We start from the raw sequence: 18,474 nt of genomic DNA on the forward strand, positions 1-18,474 counted from the left end.
AAATGACAAAAATGACAAAAATGACAAAAATGACAAAAATGACAAAAATGACAAAAATGACAAAAATGACAAAAATGACAAAAATGACAAAAATGACAAAAATGACAAAAATGACAAAAATGACAAAAATGACAAAAATGACCAAAATGACAAAAATGACAAAAATGACAAAAATGACCAAAATGACAAAAATGACAAAAATGACAAAAATGACAAAAATGACAAAAATGACAAAAATGACAAAAATGACAAAAATGACAAAAAGGACAAAAATGACAAAAATGACAAAAATTACAAAAATGACAAAAGTGACAAAAATGACAAAAATGACAACAATGACAAAAATGACAAAAATGACAAAAATGACAAAAATGACAAAAAGGACAAAAATGACAAAAATGACAAAAATGACAAAAATGACAAAAATGACAAAAATGACAAAAATGACAAAAATGACAAAAATGACAAAAATGACAAAAATGACAAAAATGACAAAAATGACAAAAATGACAAAAATGACAAAAATGACAAAAATGACAAAAATGACAAAAATGACAAAAATGACAAAAATGACAAAAATGACAAAAATGACAAAAATGACAAAAATTACAAAAATGACAAAAATCACAAAAATGACAAAAATGACAAAAATAACAAAAATGACAAAAATGACAAAAATAAAAAAATTAAAAATGTTAAGTTAGCAAAAAACTTCAAGTTAAAGTTAGCAAAAAACTTCAAAGATGATAAAAAAAGCATATTTTTTTTCAATTTTAGAAACTTTGCACTGAAGTGCGAAAACGAAAATTTAAAATTCTTTTAATTTTAACAGTGAGTCGTAAAACCGTTTAAATTTATTTATCTGGTAATGGAAACATTATTAATAGGACATTTTTTCGAGTGTAAAAGAAATTTTCGTAAAACATTTTCAGTGTATATCAGAAAGCTTCCATCATTGAACGCACTCTGTCAAGTGTCATCGCGCCGGAAACACTTTTGCTGTCAAACGCCCGCGCCATCTGTCAACCCAACTGCTCGGCGATCTCTCTTTCCGGTATTTATTCGCTACTAGGCAGCACACATTTCTGTGCCGACTAGTAAATTAAACACCGTGTAAGTGTCTTATTCGTTTGAAATTAGTTTTAAAATATAGCGTATGGGCTAGAATAATAAGTGGCAATTCTGGTAGTGTAAAATTTGTGCAGTAAAAGGCGAATGTTGGACTTTAAAAATCTGATGTTTATATTCCATCTTCCATCCATCAACAAAAGGCTATTTGGCTGACGTTGGCTTCTAGCAATGGAGTATTTTCTGCATACGCTTTTCTGCCTCAGATTTCATCACTGTTGGAAATCCTGTTCCGTTGAATTCAAAATAAGAAGGGTTAATAAAAGATGATTTCTGTTTCTCTTTCGATTACAGATCAAAATGGGTCGTCGCCCTGCAAGATGGTGAGTATTTTTTAAATTAAAATCTATTCCGGAAGTGACCTTGGTTCTATCAAACGCCTTTCTAATTTATCTTAAATGCAAGTCATTCCACTCATTGGACTGGTTTTAATTCTAGAAAGGTAGATTAAATTGACAAACAATAGGGTGAGAACGATATCTTAAAATATCCATAGAATCGCTTCTCAATGTTGGTTGTTACAAATTATCCCGCTAAAGGAAAACATTCAGGATTGATTTGGATGTACAGCGTGCGAAGTTCGTCGGCTAATAAAGATTCCTTTCCCTTTCCAGTTATCGCTATTGTAAGAACAAGCCGTACCCGAAGTCTCGGTTCTGTCGAGGTGTCCCGGATCCCAAGATCCGTATCTTCGATCTGGGCCGTAAAAAGGCTTCGGTGGAAGATTTCCCGCTGTGCGTCCATCTGGTGTCCGATGAGTATGAACAGCTGAGCTCTGAGGCGCTGGAAGCGGGCCGTATTTGCTGCAACAAGTACCTGGTTAAGTACTGCGGCAAGGATCAGTTCCACATCCGTATGCGGCTGCATCCATTCCACGTTATCCGCATCAACAAGATGTTGTCCTGTGCCGGAGCCGATAGGTGAGTTGCGTCCTTAGGAGAACAATTGGATCTTATTTGGGAAAAAATGCTAGAACAAACCACTAAAATTGGTGGGAAATGAATAATTGGAGGATGTATGCAGGAATTAACGAACTTATCTAATATTGAAAAATTCTTGTTGAATTTATATTTCAAGATGCCAGTTTTGGTTTAAAAATTTCTTTATAAGAATTACAGAATTTTATCAGTCCTATTATCCTGAGTTCAATTCTGATCTCGATTGTTATTAATTTGCTTATTTTTATTTCTTATTCCTATTACAATTGATCCAGAACTGTATAAGGCTTTGCTTTTTGAGGAAATTCAAATTTACTTAGTATTCCAATATTAAAGTTTTTTCAAGTTGGACAATGGCGCGTGAGGTGACGTTAGACGAGTCACTCGATTCCAGGAGCCACTTAAGGTGTGGAACGTCACTTTGGGAATGGACTTCACTTACACCGACTCGGAATAAGGTGAAGAGTCCCGAGACGGTAAGGTGACTATTGTCACTTAACGCGCGGCGCAGAATAAGGGCCAATCTCTTCCTGTTCAGTATCTTAAATAATCCTGATATTATTTTTGGTTTATTTGTGACACTCAACCCTTAGAACTTTGAAATATTTTCCAGGTACTATGGCCACCATAATTAGCGCCTCGAAAGTGTATCCTATCAGCCTATCCCGAGTACCTAATTCAGCAATTAAACTCTACAATAACCTACCAGAGACCCTGATAAGGTGTTCAACGTTATCGCGATTTGCAAACGTTTTGGCATTTGTGTCATAAATTTTACTCAATTCGTTTTTGCTACCTGAAGTATCAAGCGCTGATGTGGTCTAGTGGATAGACTGGCGCGAGTCTGGTAACCCAGGCGTACTGGGTTCGATTCCCGGTATCGGCAAGAAAAACTTTTGGGTTCGAATCCCATAAGTTGCCGACGAAATGCTTGGGCAGTAAGTAGAGGCCAGTCTCGAACCCACCTTGTCCTTTCTCCAACTGGTATCAGGAAGGGTTGGTTTATTATCTTGAACTGCATTCTGTCCATATCCAGCCGGAATGGATATAATGAAGTACATGATGGTCTAACCAACGTCTCATGATCGCTTACTATTCTACGCTGCCTACTCTAAACTTAAAAATTTTCTACTCCAAAAAAACTCTAATTTTCATTTCCAGCGTCAGCTCCCCGAGCTATTTAAACGCAACAAAAAAAAAAAGAATTTTGTCCCTGAATAAAATAATTTCTTAATGTGTTATAGTAAAACTTCCCTTTTTAAGTTTTGGTTTGTTCTAGCATTTTTTCAAAATATATTCTCCATGATGAAACTGCCTTTTCAGAGCATTGGGTTATGACTTAGAAAAATGATTACCCTTTCTTACACGTTGACACGTTCTGACTATTCAAAATAGATTTCCAAGCAACGTGTAAACAATTTCAAAACCAATCCTAACAATTTTTTTTTCTCTCGATTTCAGACTCCAAACTGGAATGCGTGGTGCCTTCGGTAAGCCCCAGGGAACCGTGGCCCGCGTTCACATCGGTCAGCCGATCATGTCGGTGCGCTCGAGCGACCGCTTCAAGCCCCAGGTCATCGAGGCTCTGCGTCGTGCCAAGTTCAAGTACCCCGGTCGCCAGAAGGTGAGTTCTCCCGTAGAAGTATTCGTTTTCTTGAGAAACGCTTCCATGATGAATAAGCTATTCAGAGCACAGGGCTCTGACATTTCTTCCCATGATTAAAACCATCCCTTTTATCACGTTGACTTTTTTGACTGATTTTTTCTCCCAAATAGGAAAATGTTTTGTTTTATAAGAATCCATTCTGACGAAGATTTTTTCTCCTTCCCGCCTAACAGATCTTCGTCTCCAAGAAGTGGGGCTTCACCAAGTACGACCGCGATGAGTACCTGAAGCACCAGGAGGAGGGTCGTTTGGTTCCGGACGGTTGCGGCGTACAGTTCCGCAACGATCATGGCCCGCTAGTTAAGTGGGAAGCCCACCAGCGGTACCGTTTCGGTGTTTAAGCAGGGGCAGGAAACACTTCGGTATTTTTTTTATATTTCTAACTACTTCCCACAAATGCCACCTCCAGTTGGGAAGGTTTCTGAAAGCTGATGCATAAGAAAAAAGAACAACATCCAAATGAATAAAGCTTTTTTCCGTTGATAGGAAATTTGCTAACAAATTTATTACTTGTTTGAGGTTTTTTTTCGATGACAATTCCAACGTTCTTCCATAAACTTTTTCTTATTTGAATTCAATAGCCAATTCAACTACAAATATCATACAGCGGTTGGAAATGTTTTATGTTAAAAATTAACCAGTACATATGTACAGTACCGTTCATAATTGATAGAAATTGGAAGCTTCGACTTAGAACTTCCATAACTTTTTACTCTGATGATGATATTTTTTGATCAAATTTTCAGCGTTAGATAGATAAACTTTTACAAAATTTGAGCTTTCTGGAGTTTGTGTGGCCTGAGATAAAGTAGTTCTACGAAAATCGGACTTTTTGGACTTATCTCATTCAAACTGCAATCTTTAAGGAACTATGCTACATTTGGAATTGAAATTTTGCAGAGTAATTGTTGAAATATTAAGTTAGCATGTCTGAAGTTTTCCAAAAGTTCAATCGATGGGATCAGAAGTTACGCGAGGTACAATATTTAAGGCATGAACCTAAAAATGCGATTTCTAAAGAATTTTGAACGAAAAAACGGAAAATCCTGTTTTATGTTTAACAACCAGTACACCAATTTCAACCAAAAAATTAAAATAATATCGCGAGATTCTGATTTCAAAACACAAATAGATCATTTATTCCATTTTTTCCTTATCTTCATTGCTTTTGTCAGACATTTTAAGACTGATTTGTAGATGGAAACGATATTGTTTTCATGAATCGTCCAAAATTCTATAGAAATCGCATTTTGCGGTTCATGCCTGAAATATTGTACTTTGCGTAACTTTTGATCCCATCGATAGAACTTTTTAAAAACTTCAGACAAGCTGACTTAGTATCTCAACAATTACTCTGCAAAATTTCAATACAAAATGTACCGTAGTTTTTGAGATATTGCAGTTTGAATGAGAAAAGTCCAAAAGTCCAATTTTCGAAGAATTACTGTATCTCAGGCCACACAAACTCCAGAAAGCTCAAATTTTGTGGTTTAATAGTGCGATAGTTGATCTATCTAACGTAGAAAATGTGATCAAAAAATATCATCAGAATAAAAAGTTATGGAAGTTCAAAGTCTCAGTGACAGTGCACGTGCTTTCAATTTCTATATAATTATGAACGGTACTGTATGTATTTATAGTTGTCAAAATTCAACCGAACGATTTTTGAGATGCAAACCTAGGGTATGCCATTTAAAAAATTCTGTGAGTAACGACTTCAAAAGTCACTTGGCACCGTTCTGAGGTACTTTATTCGCCTTTGAGAATGCGGTGAGAGTTTATGAATGTGCATTCAAGTCACCTAAAGTGACCCAGAGTCACGGCATTAGTCTGCCAGAATAAGGTGACTCTGAAAAACCAAGTCACTCGACTCGCGGAATAAGCCTCAATAAAATTGATCGTTCAAAAGTAGTTTTTTAAGCACATTCAGTGTTTATGGGGTGCAGTTGGCATGGGCCATTTTATTTATCTACTTCGCTGGGATCACTAATTTACTAAAACACAAAAAAATTATCTAACACACGTTTAACCTTCAAGGTTCATTAGATTCCATCTCTATAAGGCTGCAACAAGAATCATGTTCTATCTACATATGCATGTAAACTGCCTAAAACACCAACGCAGCAGCGGTTCTATTTTCCATAAATAAACCCAATGGTGTCCTTGTTGACGCCCTGTATCATATTGTTGACCCGTTGTCTCACCGATTCGGAATCGTGCCTCGATTCCGACTTTGATTGGGCCAAACTTTTACCCGAATCCGATTCGCTCAATGTATTGTGTACCGGTTTGCTGGTGATCGACAGGTTCAGCGCGAACTTCAGCTCCGCTCTGAGTGCTTCCCACGGTGTTATCTGTAATAATAGTTTTGAAATTAATTGAATAATTTTAAAATAATAAATTATCTCTAACCTTTTCATCAACTGCCACCTTGCGAACGTTCCACAAGAACTCCAAAATCCCGATGAGAAACGCAAAGAAACACCCAATAGCCAGTACCACGAATACACCACCGACGTTACCGATACCCAGTTCGGCAGCACTGTCTCCGGCAGCAGCCGTAGTGCCTCCATCGCATCGACCGCCTCCGTGCATCTCCTTCCACCAACGGGTCTTAAGTTGGTGAAGTTTTCCCTCTTCCTGCATTTTGAGCACCGCTCCAGAGATTGCCGTGCGATACGGTGAATCTACACGAAAAGTTCAATAAAAGTTTAAGGCTGTGTTAAAGATAGCTATGCAGAAGGTACTTACTGACAGGCATCGCTATACCGTAACCTTTCGAATCCAGCAAGCCACCGATTTTAGTTAGCTCACAATATCGCTCGGTGATGTACTCCAGTGAAGTGGATTCCATCAAGAATGCGTACAACCCACGACCTTTCATAACGCGATCCCGCCCTTCGTCGTTAGATTTGGTGAATACCGACGGTCTGGCAGACTCCATTGCTGACCACATGCGCTGATAGGTCGAAAAGTTGGAACTTCGGAAAAACCCTAGCGTACTGCCACCCATCACGGCACCATACTTGATCTTACTCTGCTTGGCCAGGTCTTCAGCGCTTTCGATCGACGCATCCATACGTTCCATGGTTAGGAAAGCGGCAAGATTGGCCGTGTAGGATGAAAGCATAATCAACGCAAAGAACCACCACATTCCGGCGACTACTCGAGTTGAAATAGCTCTAAAATTATAAAACAATTATTGGAAGGGTCAAGTACAAATGTGATGGCAGCTTACTTGGGTAGGATGTCGCAACCTTGACCCATGATGGATCCCATGGTCAACCAAAGGGCATTCAGCATATCCCAAATGTTCTCCACCTCTTCGTTGTCCGTTTTGCAGGGGTGAGGATTCTCCCAATCAGCAGGAGCCATACGGGATAGAACGAATAGTAGAACCGATACACCGAGGTAAGCAGTAGCCATGTAAATCCAAACGTCAAGTGATAGTGGAGACAAGAACGAGAAAAGGTCCTTCGGTTGAGGAACTGGTTTAGCGTACAGAATACTGATGCCGAGGGTCATGAAGGGCATAGTGAAATCTACAGCGGTTCTTCGTTCGTAAGTGATGGTGAGATCACAAATCGCTAAGTCGGCTTTCTACAAAAAAAAACTTCATTTAGGCGAAATCTTGTTCAGGAGGTTATGAACTTACTCGATCTAGTAGATATTTCACCAAGCCGTCCCATTTTTTAGTAACTTTGTTGTACGATCCGTATTTTCCATCTGGTACCAACACCATCCGGTACTGGAAGCCCAAAATCTTTGAAATGCCATCGATTAATTCCAGCGAGTAACCTTCGAAACGATTGTTTCCCTCAAGGTATTCACCCTCTTTAATTTCTCTGAAAAGCAATCTCGGTAAGAAGTACGTTGATCTTGACATCTGTCTACTTACTTCCACGTCAAAAATGGAGCTCCGATACGCGAAGCCACGATAAACGTCTTGTTCTGCAACGACTCAACGATTTGCATCTGAACATCCTCGATGCTTCGGGTATAGTTTACCCCACTTCGTGGATCCCAGGTTGCGATCTTCTTAAACCCTTCCTGCTGATTGAGCTCGATGATGTCCAAATGGAAGAACGTCCGCTGACCGTTGTCGTCGAAGATGATCGGCCCCGTGATACCGTGTTCAGTTTTCTGAAACAAAATGATTATGTTTATGGAAAGAATACCTCCAATACGCTTGCATCAACTCACAACTTTCATGTAGTTAACGATTCGTAGACCGAAAGGCCACTGTCTCAAATTTTTCGCTCCACAAGAAAGTCTTGAAGGAGAAATTTCCTCGGTAGCGTCCAGTTCCCGAATTGCTGTCGCGAAGATCTTGACAGCGTCGTTGAAGAGGGCCGAATCCGTTTGAACGTGTTCGGGTGATACCCGGAACATTCGCTTCATCCTCGACTCACCCTGTTCCCAATCGTGGACGGCATTCTTGATGTCGAAGCTCTTGGTATCCATTAACCTTAGGGTAGTGATGTTGGACCTCGAATATTTTAAATCCTCGAAGTCCAACGTATGAGCATCGAGCGATGTGATGATATAGCTCTGATACTCTTCCAACATCTTCACTTCTCGGGCTTGTCGTAACAGGTCGAGTATTTTACTCGGGTGAACCTCTAAAATGATATGACTTTCACCCGATGATTGGATGTCCTTCAACAGAGGTCTATAGTCCGGATTATCATCGATCTGTCGCACCGTTATAGGATTATCAGTGGGCCCATGAATCTGAAGAATGTCCTTCAACCGCATCAAACCTTCATCGCTGTCATAGATTATCGTAAAACTTTTCCAACTGTAATCCACTATGAGATCTCGCAAAGCTCTCGAAAGCGTATCCGCCTCCGGGTAAAGATTGATGGTCATAGCTTGAAGTTCAGGGTCAACTCCACCCATCGGTTCCGGATCCCAGTGAGTGATGATGTGCGGAATTTCGATCGTTCGACAAATGGAACTCACAATCCCAGCGGTCAACAAAGAACTGGGTCCGAAGATGGCCGTCACACCTTCCGCGGCCATCTCGCAGACCTTTTTCTCCGTCTTGAAGCTGTCCTCCGGTGAGACGTACATCACGATCGGAACCAGCTCGAAGTGCTTTTCGTGCATGTTAACCCGTTCGACGGCATAGCGGAACGCGATCTCCGGTTCGATGTTATCACCGGTTTGAAAAATGGCTCCTGAAACAAGGATAAATTTAAATAAATTTTAAAACACAAATTCAGAAAGTTGAGCTGAGATAATAGAACACGAGTTTTAATCGATCCGATGGTAACCCGATACCCGAAGTGGTCGATGTTGGCCGAATTTCAGCCGAACATCAACCAAAACATTGACCCGATCACTGATCGTGTACTATTCGGTTCTAGACACGTGCTTCATCGGAAATCTTCGTATCCATTCGGATTTTTTTCTGCCCGACGAGATGCGCGCGCATTTTTCCTCGGAAAATGCGTTTATCTTTTTGTACATCAATAATTCTAGTAGACAACCCTTGTTTAGAAATTTCATATTTTAGATATTATAACAGTAAATTTGTTAAGGTTTGTAAAGCTGAACTTTTTCAAGAAGTATACTTCTAACGTTTTGGTCTTACATTTTAGATATTTTTCTTCGCACATAATATTTGAAGTAAACTGGACCAATCGATCAAAAAGACGCCAACAATTGAAACCCCGAACTCACCGATCGGAATTTCGCGCTTTGCCACGGTCCAACAGAGCAGGAAACCGATGAAAATCGTCGTTGGAAAAATCCGTTGCATTGCGGTCAATTTTCCAATATGGCGGCGGTCTCACAAAAGTGCAATTTTCAATTTACTCACTAACTGCGGCGCTGCACTTCTTCATTAGGTTTGCCAAAATGTGATATTGCACTTGGCAAGGTTCCCGAGGGCTACGACAGTGCTATCCGCGTGAAGATCGTCACTCGACTGGGCCAGCCAGACAGCCGCAAGCCAGAGGCAGGTCTGAGATCGTGATATTTCGTGCAACTGCAATCGAGCCCCCCTTAAGATACATAGAATGCTCTCTAGTCACATGTGTTGATAGATGGATGGATGGACGCTGCACTTGTTGTAAATTTTGTTTACGTGTTTTATCTAAATGGATGAGACGAAGGATGGTCGAGTGTGATTAAGTGGGGTTTGTCAGGGGGGATGTTGATTAACATTTGATTTCCTCGAGCCACTGACCGAGTGACTGAGTTTTCGTGTAGGTACCTATCTACTACAGTGTAATAGCGCTTTGAGACATTCACCTTTCACGGCGCTTAGTGTCATGAATGAAACTAAATCTGTAACGGCATTCTAAGTGTGTAGCAAAAAGAAGAAGGTAAGAAGAAGGATATAGGTTGATATTTACATAGATGCAGTGGACTATTTGTCGGTAAACCTTCTTGCATTTATTTGAGCGTTGTCAAAGAAGGGAAACCAGATTAGGGGATTATTTCCGGTGGTGCATATAAACTGTTACAAGTGTCCGTTTGCCGTTTTAAGCTGTTTCCTAAATTGTCTTCAGTCAAAGAGGCAAAACCGGACTTAATTCAAATGTTTTTTTTTTAGATTTTCTCTTGAGCCACCATTGGGAACTGGAAAACAGTTAATATTTAAACGTGATATTGACTTGAGCATTAATTAGCTTTTGGTTAGCTGATAAAATTTATTTCTGGTAAAAATGTTGGGGTTTGAAGAATCATCTGGAATCCTTGATCATTTTTGTCAAACCATCCTCATTCAAATGTATATAATTTACTAGAACCAGTAGTAAATTTCTTTTCTAATGATTAGTAATTTCAATTTGTAAAACCTGCATGAACACCATTAATTCTAATTTTTGTGTTGACGATCCAAACGAAAAATAAAAAAAAAAACCCTTTGTTCAACTTTCAGTCGCACTAGATGTTATCTGCTTTAGTATTTGCTGTTTTTTCTGAAACATGTGTTGTCGAAGTTTTTTTTTCTTCAACATAGGCTGACGGTAAATCAAATTATCTCAGCTAGAATCTAAAATATCATCTTTTTGTGCCATCAATACTAGTGTTTCGAATTGGTCTTGGTACATCTTCGTACCTAAAAATTATCATATTTTCAAAGGTAACGGAAAGTATGAGAGAAACAAGAGATATCAAAGAAGAAAAGAACATAAACCGTAAATATCATGAATTTTTCGAAAAAGATACAACGCTTCACCGACGGGACTTGAACTGTTCTTTCCTTCTTTCATACCTCATGTTTTTCAAATACATTTCTTCACCTTTGAAAATTTGATCTTTTTGCATTTGTTTTATAACATTACTAGCATTCTTACACTGTAACACTGTTCGTTAGGATTGGGTGAAAATCTGAAGTCTCCTTTTTAATCGATCAAAAGAAATAATCATGCTGTAGCATTTTTACCAGGAACATGATCCGGGTGTATTGTATCCTATTATGTATTCCGTGTGTTTTTTGGCCTAAACTCGTTGCCATCTGACCAAACGTCTAGAAAAATACGGCCTGCATTCCGTTCAAGTCTGACGAAGCAATTATAACCGTTCCAGATTTTGTTGCTCGAGATACTGGCTCATTGAGTCTCTGGAGCCACTCTTAATAAACAGAACCAGCGGCACCGAAAACTCGCTCACAGTTCCATTTTTAAATTTATCTTTTATTTCTAAGTTATTTCGAAAAATTTCCCAATACTATATTTACTGACACAACTTCACTAGATACATAGGTATTTAGAAATTTGAATTTGTAACATTTTGTCGATCATTTAAAAAACATCATAATTCTGAATAATGTATCATTCAAAGCACTTAAAGTTTTAAAAATCTTAAAGCCTCAAATTGATAATGATGTTTTAAAGTATCAAAAACGTTCAACATATTTCAAATGCGCGCCCATTAGTACTCTCGCGATAGTAGGTGCAAAACAAATTAAATGCAATTCGCAAATTTGCAAAATATGTGGATCAGAAAAAAAGATGAGAATGATCGTAGAATTTCAATTTTTTGGACAACTACTTTGACAACTTTCCGAATTTCTCATAGTGTTCCGATGATACAAGTTTATTTATCGTCTATAGTTGACTCATTTGGGCTCTGAAGAAAGGTTTTAACAGATTTTACAGAATTTTGCTTGTTGATCGTTTCTGGAAAGCTGTTCAATACTTATCTTGGAGATACACTAATTCATGTAGATGTGGTGAGCTTGGATAATTGATTTTTTCCAAGCATAACCTTGAAGAAATGCTTTATGTAATTTATGGATATAGTGTCACAGAAAATCGTCACAAATTTATTGATAAAATTACAGGAAAACAAAATTTTTGTTAAAAACACAATTTTTTTCGGAAACCTTTTTTTGGAGTACACTGCCGTTCTAAGCAAGATTGTCCAATGTGGAAAAACGTACAAACGAGAAAAACGTGATTGAAATATCAGCTATTTTTCAAATTTTTCTCTCAAACTAAAAATTCACCGACAGTTTTTTCGTAGTGAACAGTTCAAGTTAATCATTTTAGAATGTTTTCTGCCAAAAAAAATACATTTCTTACATAAAAAAACAGCGAATTAGAGCCAAAAATGCTCCGTGTGACACTTTTGCGTAGAATCAGAACGCATGCCGATGCTAGTTCTACGAAAAACTGTCACACGGCTAAAATTTTTCTATCATTTTAAAAGCTTGCGTAGTTTATTTTTTTCCAAAAACTCATACTAAACCGTAATTTGAGAAATACGTTCCTCTTTGTTTATAAAAATGTATAGTTGAGTATGGATCCTGTAAGTAGTGCCTACCGAAAAGTGTTTAGTGAAAATTTCTCTGAATAAAACACTCAAGGCTTCTCGCTCCTCCTCTGCCCTCTATTTTAGTGTTCTTTTCAGTGAATAACATTCAATTCAACAGTTTGAACTTATCTTAAGACAATTTTTTGATAAAAATTGCATTTTTTATAGAATTTTCTCTAGTGTGACATTCTTGCGTAGAACTTTCAACATAGAGACAACCACCTTGATGATAATTTCGTATAAGTTCAGAATAAAGTATACTTGTTTGTGTTTTTATTCGAAAGTTAACACTAAAAGAGACCGTTTCCAGCAAAAAAGTGAAAATGACCCGAAAGTCACATGGGACATTCTTGCTTAGAACGACAGTACATTATTCAAAGCACAGTGACATAAAAAATTGTTAATTTTTGGTGAATCTCTTATTTTGCTTCTCTATTTATACACTTTTTTTTACCAAGTTTTGGTTTTACGATCTTTTCTTAAAAATTGTACCTCGCAACTTTTGAACCAGAAAAATAAAATATTTAATCTCTACCTACTTGTAAGAATAACTCATATGAAAATTGCGAAACGCGCTGGATGAGATATTTCATTTAAGATAGATAAAAAAAAAACAAAATGTCAAATTTATGCTGAAAACCTGTATTTCATATGCTGAAAATATTTTTGGGTGCTCGTGCTATATATTACTGAGACGTCTTTAGCTGATCTATCCAATCTCTGGAGCCACTGCACTCTCCTTCAGGAGCATTTTAAACTCGATACTACCGAACCAAAAAAAAAAAAAAAAACAAAAAAAAAATATGTAAAAATGCTAGTTAAATTCTCAATTTTTCCTCAACAGGTTAATGTATGGTAATTCTACGCTTTGATTGAGCGAGTAAATTTTGTAGTTTGCAGTACTGAATAAGATAAACAAAGTTGTCGAAATTTCTGTGTTTATGAGGAAAAATCTAATTCTGTGATTTGAACCCATTCTGTGACGGTTTTCTGTGATGTTTCTTAAATGAAATTCATTGGAAAATCATGTAAAAAATCAACAAATTTCGACATTTTAATAGTTGCATTACAAAGAAATCAATTTACTTTTTAAATGTCTCAAAAATTTCATGAATTTGAGAGGTATGTTTGAAAAAATTGTTCACATTAAAATCCTATGAATCACGGCTTTTAGTTTTTCCGTGCCGTAGATCGACAGCTTCTGAAAAATGCGAAAAACCGATGTCAACAAAACCGCAAACCAGGCCACTCGGTCAATGTCCGCTGAGCGCCAGGAAGCTGCATACGTACATCATCGGCATCGCCATTTAGAAGAATCAAAATAAACCCAACAAGATCACGAACGACAACAAAATCTAGAAAAAAAAAAACATCCAAACACCGCCACCCGAAAACCGTGACACGAACGTGTTGTGATGAATCTATCGGCCGTTTGTGTTCACACATGGCTGGGAAAGGGGGGATGACATGACACATTTCCACGCATTTTCCACCGACACACGATCGATCGGGGTCGCGCTTCCGAGCTCAGTCGTGCGTTGATCTTCACGCGGTGAAAAGCGACCGGTCTTCAATAAGCTAGTGGGGTGACACATTTTCATTGCTGCTGCTGAAAAGTGGAAAGAAAAAATTCGGTCCAAAATAAGTGTGAACCAACGCAGAACGGCCGCCGCCATATTGGAAAATGGGCGGCATGCGAAAATTATCGGCGATTTTGATTGGCTTGCTGGCCTGTTTGGTCGAAGCTAAGCGGGAAATTCCGATCGGTACGTTGTGAGCGTTGTTGGGGGTTCGATTATTTACCTTAATATCAATTGATCCGCGATCGATTTTGATTGGAAAGTTGTCGATAAAACGATTGGTGCTATAAATCGAAAAAAATGGCGGCTGCTCGGTTGCTATAATTTCTTTTTTTCGCTTGTTTGTAAACAGTTGGTTGTTTATGAATGAGGAAAATACTTGTTTTCGTCGGTAAATTAGGTTCAAATATTTATTGAATGATAAGGGGAGAGTTTTCCATTGATGAAGAGTCAATGGAATGTGCGTCGCCATTTTTGAATTCAAGAAAATGCGCGCGCGCAACTCGAAAAAAAAACGAACTTTGCCGAACAGTCACATTGTTTTGACGAACGAACACGTGTTGCGACTTTGAAGATAAACAAACCCAATCGATCAAATGATGCTTTCGTGTGAAATACGAAGGCGACAATGTTGCTATAACTACACTGTTTACGTACTAGAAATTTGAGAAAATGATGTTTCCATTGCAGGTGCCATCTTTCAAGGGACGGATAACATCGAACCGGAGATCGCTTTTCGCTATGCCATCGAACGGGTCAATATGCACGAGAAACACTTCGAGCTGGTTCCGATCGTGAAATATGTTTCACCGGAAGACAGTTTCAAAACGGAAAAGAAGGTCTGCGAGTTGGCCGCTGAAGGTGTGACCGCCATATTCGGACCCAGTTCTTTGGTTACAGCCGGAATTGTGAGCTCCATTTGTCGAACGATTGAGATTCCGCACATCATAACCCACTGGGATCCGGAACCCTTGGGAGGGATTGATCCGGAACTTCAGTCAATGACCATTAATCTTTACCCAGAAGCTGATGTACTATCCAGGGCTCTGCGGGATCTCATTGTGGATTACAGCTGGAAGAGTTTCACGATTATCTACGACAGCGACGAAGGTTTGATGCGATTGAAGGACATCCTTCAGATTCATGGTCCTGGAGATAACCCAATTACGGTGAGACAAATTGATGACGATCCAGATTATCGGCCTCTGTTGAAGGACATCCAATCATCAGGAGAAAGTCACATCATTTTGGAGGTTCATCCGAGCAAAATTTTGGAGATTTTACGCCAAGCAAAGGAGGTGAAGATGTTGGAAGAGTATCAGAGCTACATCATCACATCGTTGGATGCTCACACCTTGGATTTCGAAGAATTGAGGTATTCGAGGTCCAACATCACTACTTTAAGGTTGATGGACACCAAGAGCTTCGACATTAAGAATGCCGTCCACGATTGGGAACAGGGTGAATCGAGGATGAAGCGAATCTTTCGAGTATCTCCGGAGCACGTTCAAACCGAGTCTGCGCTTTTCAACGATGCGGTCAAGATCTTCGCAACGGCTATCCGGGAGTTGGATGCAACTGAGGAAATTTCTGCTTCACGACTGTCTTGTGGCAGCAAGAACTTGAGACAGTGGCCCTTCGGATTGCGGATCATAAACTACATGAAAGTGGTGAGTTGGATGAACGTATTAAAGCCAAACGTAGTTTTGACTTTAACAACAATTCTCATTCTAGAAAACCGAGCATGGTATCACCGGTCCCATCATCTTCGACGACAATGGTCAGCGAACGTTCTTCCATCTAGATATCATTGAGTTGAACAAGCAAGAGGGGTTCAAGAAGATCGCAACCTGGGATCCACGAAGTGGTGTAAACTACACTAGAAGCATCGAGGATGTCCATCTGCAGATCGTTGAGTCGTTGCAGAACAAGACGTTCATCGTCGCTTCACGTATTGGAGCTCCGTTTTTGACCTGGAAGTGAGTTTTGCAGATCACTTTGACTGTCTTAGTGAAGTCAACTACTGTTATTTTTCTTTCAGAGAAAAGAAAGAGGGTGAATACCTTGAGGGCAACAATCGTTTCGAAGGTTACTCATTGGAGTTGATCGACGGCATTTCGAAGATTTTGGGTTTCCAATACCGCATGGAACTTGTTCCAGACAACAGATATGGTTCGTACAACAAAGTCACTAAAAAATGGGACGGCTTAGTTAAGCATCTTCTTGACCGAGTGAGTACTTTAACTTCAAGTTTGTAGTCAATTTCGCTAAAAGAAATCAAATTTTTAGAAAGCTGACATCGCCATTTGTGATCTTACTATCACCTACGAACGAAGAACAGCCGTAGATTTCACGATGCCCTTTATGACCCTTGGCATCAGTATTTTGTACGCTAAACCAGTTCCTCAACCGAAGGACCTTTTCTCGTTCTTGTCTCCACTATCGCTGGATGTTTGGATTTACATGGCTACCGCTTACCTTGGCGTATCGGTCCTACTATTTGTGCTTTCCCGCATGGCTCCTGCTGATTGGGAGAACCCTCATCCCTGTAAAACGGACAACGAAGAGGTGGAGAACATTTGGGACATGATCAATGCCCTTTGGTTAACTATGGGATCCATCATGGGTCAAGGTTGCGATATTTTGCCCAAGTAAGTTACTAAACGAAATATGCAAGTTGTTGAAGACGAACTTATTACGGTTTTTCACAGAGCCGTTTCAACTCGCGTAGTCGCCGGTATGTGGTGGTTCTTCGCACTGATCATGCTTTCATCATACACAGCCAATCTGGCTGCTTTCCTAACCATGGAACGTATGGATGCTTCAATCGAAAGTGCAGATGATCTGGCCAAACAGAGTAAGATCAAGTACGGAACGCTGAGTGGTGGAAGTACGATGAGCTTCTTCCAGAACTCCAACTTCTCCACCTACCAGCGAATGTGGGCAGCCATGGAGTCGACTCGACCATCGGTGTTCACGAAATCTAATGATGAAGGTCGTGATCGTGTTATCAAAGGTCGTGGGCTATACGCTTTCCTGATGGAATCTACTTCGCTCGAATACATTACCGAACGTTACTGTGAGCTAACACAAATCGGAGGCCTGCTGGATTCAAAAGGTTACGGAATAGCTATGCCCGTCAGTGAGTATCTATCATTTCAGTCTTTTCAACACAACCTTCACAACCCCCTTATAACCTGCTAGACTCTCCGTATCGAACGGCCATCTCCGGAGCTGTGCTCAAAATGCAGGAAGAAGGGAAACTTCATCAACTGAAACAACGCTGGTGGAAGGAGATGCACGGAGGCGGTCGATGCGACGAAGCTGCTACAACTTCGTCCGCAGACAGTGCTGCCGAGCTGGGTATCGACAACGTCGGTGGTGTATTCGTGGTACTGGCTAGCGGTTGTTTCTGTGCGTTCGTCCTCGGGATACTGGAGTTCCTGTGGAATGTTCGAAAGGTGGCGGTTGAGGAAAAGGTTCGGAGATCACCTTTTCTTCTAAAACTGTAAACCTTATTTTTTAATTTTCTTTTTAAAGGTTACACCATGGGAAGCGTTGAAGGCAGAGCTCAAGTTTGCGGTGAACTTCTCGATCACCAGCAAACCGGTTCACACCACGCTGAGCGAATCGTCTTCGGAGAAGAGTTTGTCCCGGTCCAAGTCGGAATCGCGTAGGGATTCGGAATCGGTTGGACAACGAATGAACAATATGATCCGAGGTTCCAACAGGGACACCATTGGGTTTGTCTACAAATGATTATCCAGGAAAAAAACTTTCGGAAAGGAAAACATTTATTTATTTATTTATGGTATTTGTACTGGAGGAACAAAGTGTTAGCATTTGTTACTGTTATGTAGGTCTGTTTCAGAGTGAAGAATCGTTTGATCAGGTATCTCAGGAAAGATTATTTTTGACAATAAATAATTTTCATGATTGTTTTCTAATAAATCACTTGATGCTTCACATGTTTTCTCGGTGTTATTAGTTAGTCCGCGCTAATCAAACATTGTATCAAGCGCGTACCACGTGATTCGATGCCGAATTCTAAAAATAAAACAATGATTTTGATAATGACCCGTGTTGAGCATTCAAGTACCTCCTGGGTTTGTTCACATGTTTCGCTCGGGATTAACTTTTGCGATTATGTAACGCACGTTTCGAATGATGTTTATTGGGGTTATCAGCAATTCCGGTTCAACACAATCCGGTTAAAGCTTTACATGATAATAATAATCATTGTTTGTCGAAGGTACTTTTCCATTTGAGGTGAGATCAACTTTCGAGATGCGAAAACTGAGTTGTCGTTTTTAAAGTGACAATCGATTTGAGCTTGTTATCGGTTTGCAAACTGCACCAAACAAGTTTTTTTTTTCATTTTCTTTGAAGT

General features: G+C 39.4%; 3 protein-coding genes across 3 annotated transcripts; 2 read left to right on the top strand and 1 right to left on the bottom strand.

Annotated features, from left to right (window-relative positions):
- The first annotated feature begins 983 nt into the window (after positions 1–983).
- Positions 984–4,234, top strand: LOC129740664 (60S ribosomal protein L10). Its single transcript, XM_055732407.1, has 5 exons — positions 984–1,113; positions 1,423–1,451; positions 1,743–2,048; positions 3,528–3,690; positions 3,906–4,234. Exons 2-5 carry the CDS (start codon positions 1,429–1,431, stop codon positions 4,071–4,073), a joined length of 660 nt encoding a protein of 219 aa, XP_055588382.1. The 5' UTR covers positions 984–1,113; positions 1,423–1,428; the 3' UTR covers positions 4,074–4,234.
- Positions 4,235–4,248: 14 nt separating this feature from the next.
- LOC129740661 (glutamate receptor ionotropic, kainate 2-like) lies at positions 4,249–9,692 on the bottom strand. The gene is made up of 8 exons (XM_055732404.1): positions 9,421–9,692; positions 7,936–8,915; positions 7,631–7,875; positions 7,388–7,577; positions 6,971–7,332; positions 6,484–6,914; positions 6,145–6,419; positions 4,249–6,086 (listed from the first exon to the last, which is right to left on the bottom strand). Exons 1-8 carry the CDS (start codon positions 9,497–9,499, stop codon positions 5,865–5,867), a joined length of 2,784 nt encoding a protein of 927 aa, XP_055588379.1. The 5' UTR covers positions 9,500–9,692; the 3' UTR covers positions 4,249–5,864.
- Positions 9,693–14,048: 4,356 nt separating this feature from the next.
- Positions 14,049–17,962, top strand: LOC129740662 (glutamate receptor ionotropic, kainate 2-like). Its single transcript, XM_055732405.1, has 8 exons — positions 14,049–14,270; positions 14,775–15,754; positions 15,819–16,063; positions 16,126–16,315; positions 16,374–16,735; positions 16,796–17,226; positions 17,289–17,563; positions 17,625–17,962. The coding sequence occupies exons 1-8, from the start codon at positions 14,189–14,191 to the stop codon at positions 17,841–17,843; spliced, it is 2,784 nt and encodes a 927-aa protein (XP_055588380.1). The 5' UTR covers positions 14,049–14,188; the 3' UTR covers positions 17,844–17,962.
- Positions 17,963–18,474: the final 512 nt, after the last annotated feature.

Source organism: Uranotaenia lowii, chromosome 1 (genome assembly GCF_029784155.1).
Source record: "Uranotaenia lowii strain MFRU-FL chromosome 1, ASM2978415v1, whole genome shotgun sequence".
NCBI classification, from domain to species: domain Eukaryota; kingdom Metazoa; phylum Arthropoda; class Insecta; order Diptera; family Culicidae; genus Uranotaenia; species Uranotaenia lowii.

Excerpts from the sequence above, each read along its gene's own strand:
- LOC129740661 (XM_055732404.1), bottom strand. The coding sequence starts at position 9,499 with ATGCAACGGATTTTTCCAACGACGATTTTCATCGGTTTCCTGCTCTGT. Across the intron at positions 7,876-7,935 it reads TCGTTAACTACATGAAAGTT|AAAACTGAACACGGTATCAC; the intron begins GTGAGTTGATGC and ends ATTTTGTTTCAG. Across the intron at positions 6,087-6,144 it reads AGGTGGCAGTTGATGAAAAG|ATAACACCGTGGGAAGCACT; the intron begins GTTAGAGATAAT and ends CTATTATTACAG.
- LOC129740664 (XM_055732407.1), top strand. The coding sequence starts at position 1,429 with ATGGGTCGTCGCCCTGCAAGATG. Across the intron at positions 1,452-1,742 it reads GGTCGTCGCCCTGCAAGATG|TTATCGCTATTGTAAGAACA; the intron begins GTGAGTATTTTT and ends TTCCCTTTCCAG. Across the intron at positions 2,049-3,527 it reads TCCTGTGCCGGAGCCGATAG|ACTCCAAACTGGAATGCGTG; the intron begins GTGAGTTGCGTC and ends TCTCGATTTCAG.
- LOC129740662 (XM_055732405.1), top strand. The coding sequence starts at position 14,189 with ATGGGCGGCATGCGAAAATTATCGGCGATTTTGATTGGCTTGCTGGCC. Across the intron at positions 14,271-14,774 it reads TAAGCGGGAAATTCCGATCG|GTGCCATCTTTCAAGGGACG; the intron begins GTACGTTGTGAG and ends TTTCCATTGCAG. Across the intron at positions 15,755-15,818 it reads TCATAAACTACATGAAAGTG|AAAACCGAGCATGGTATCAC; the intron begins GTGAGTTGGATG and ends TTCTCATTCTAG.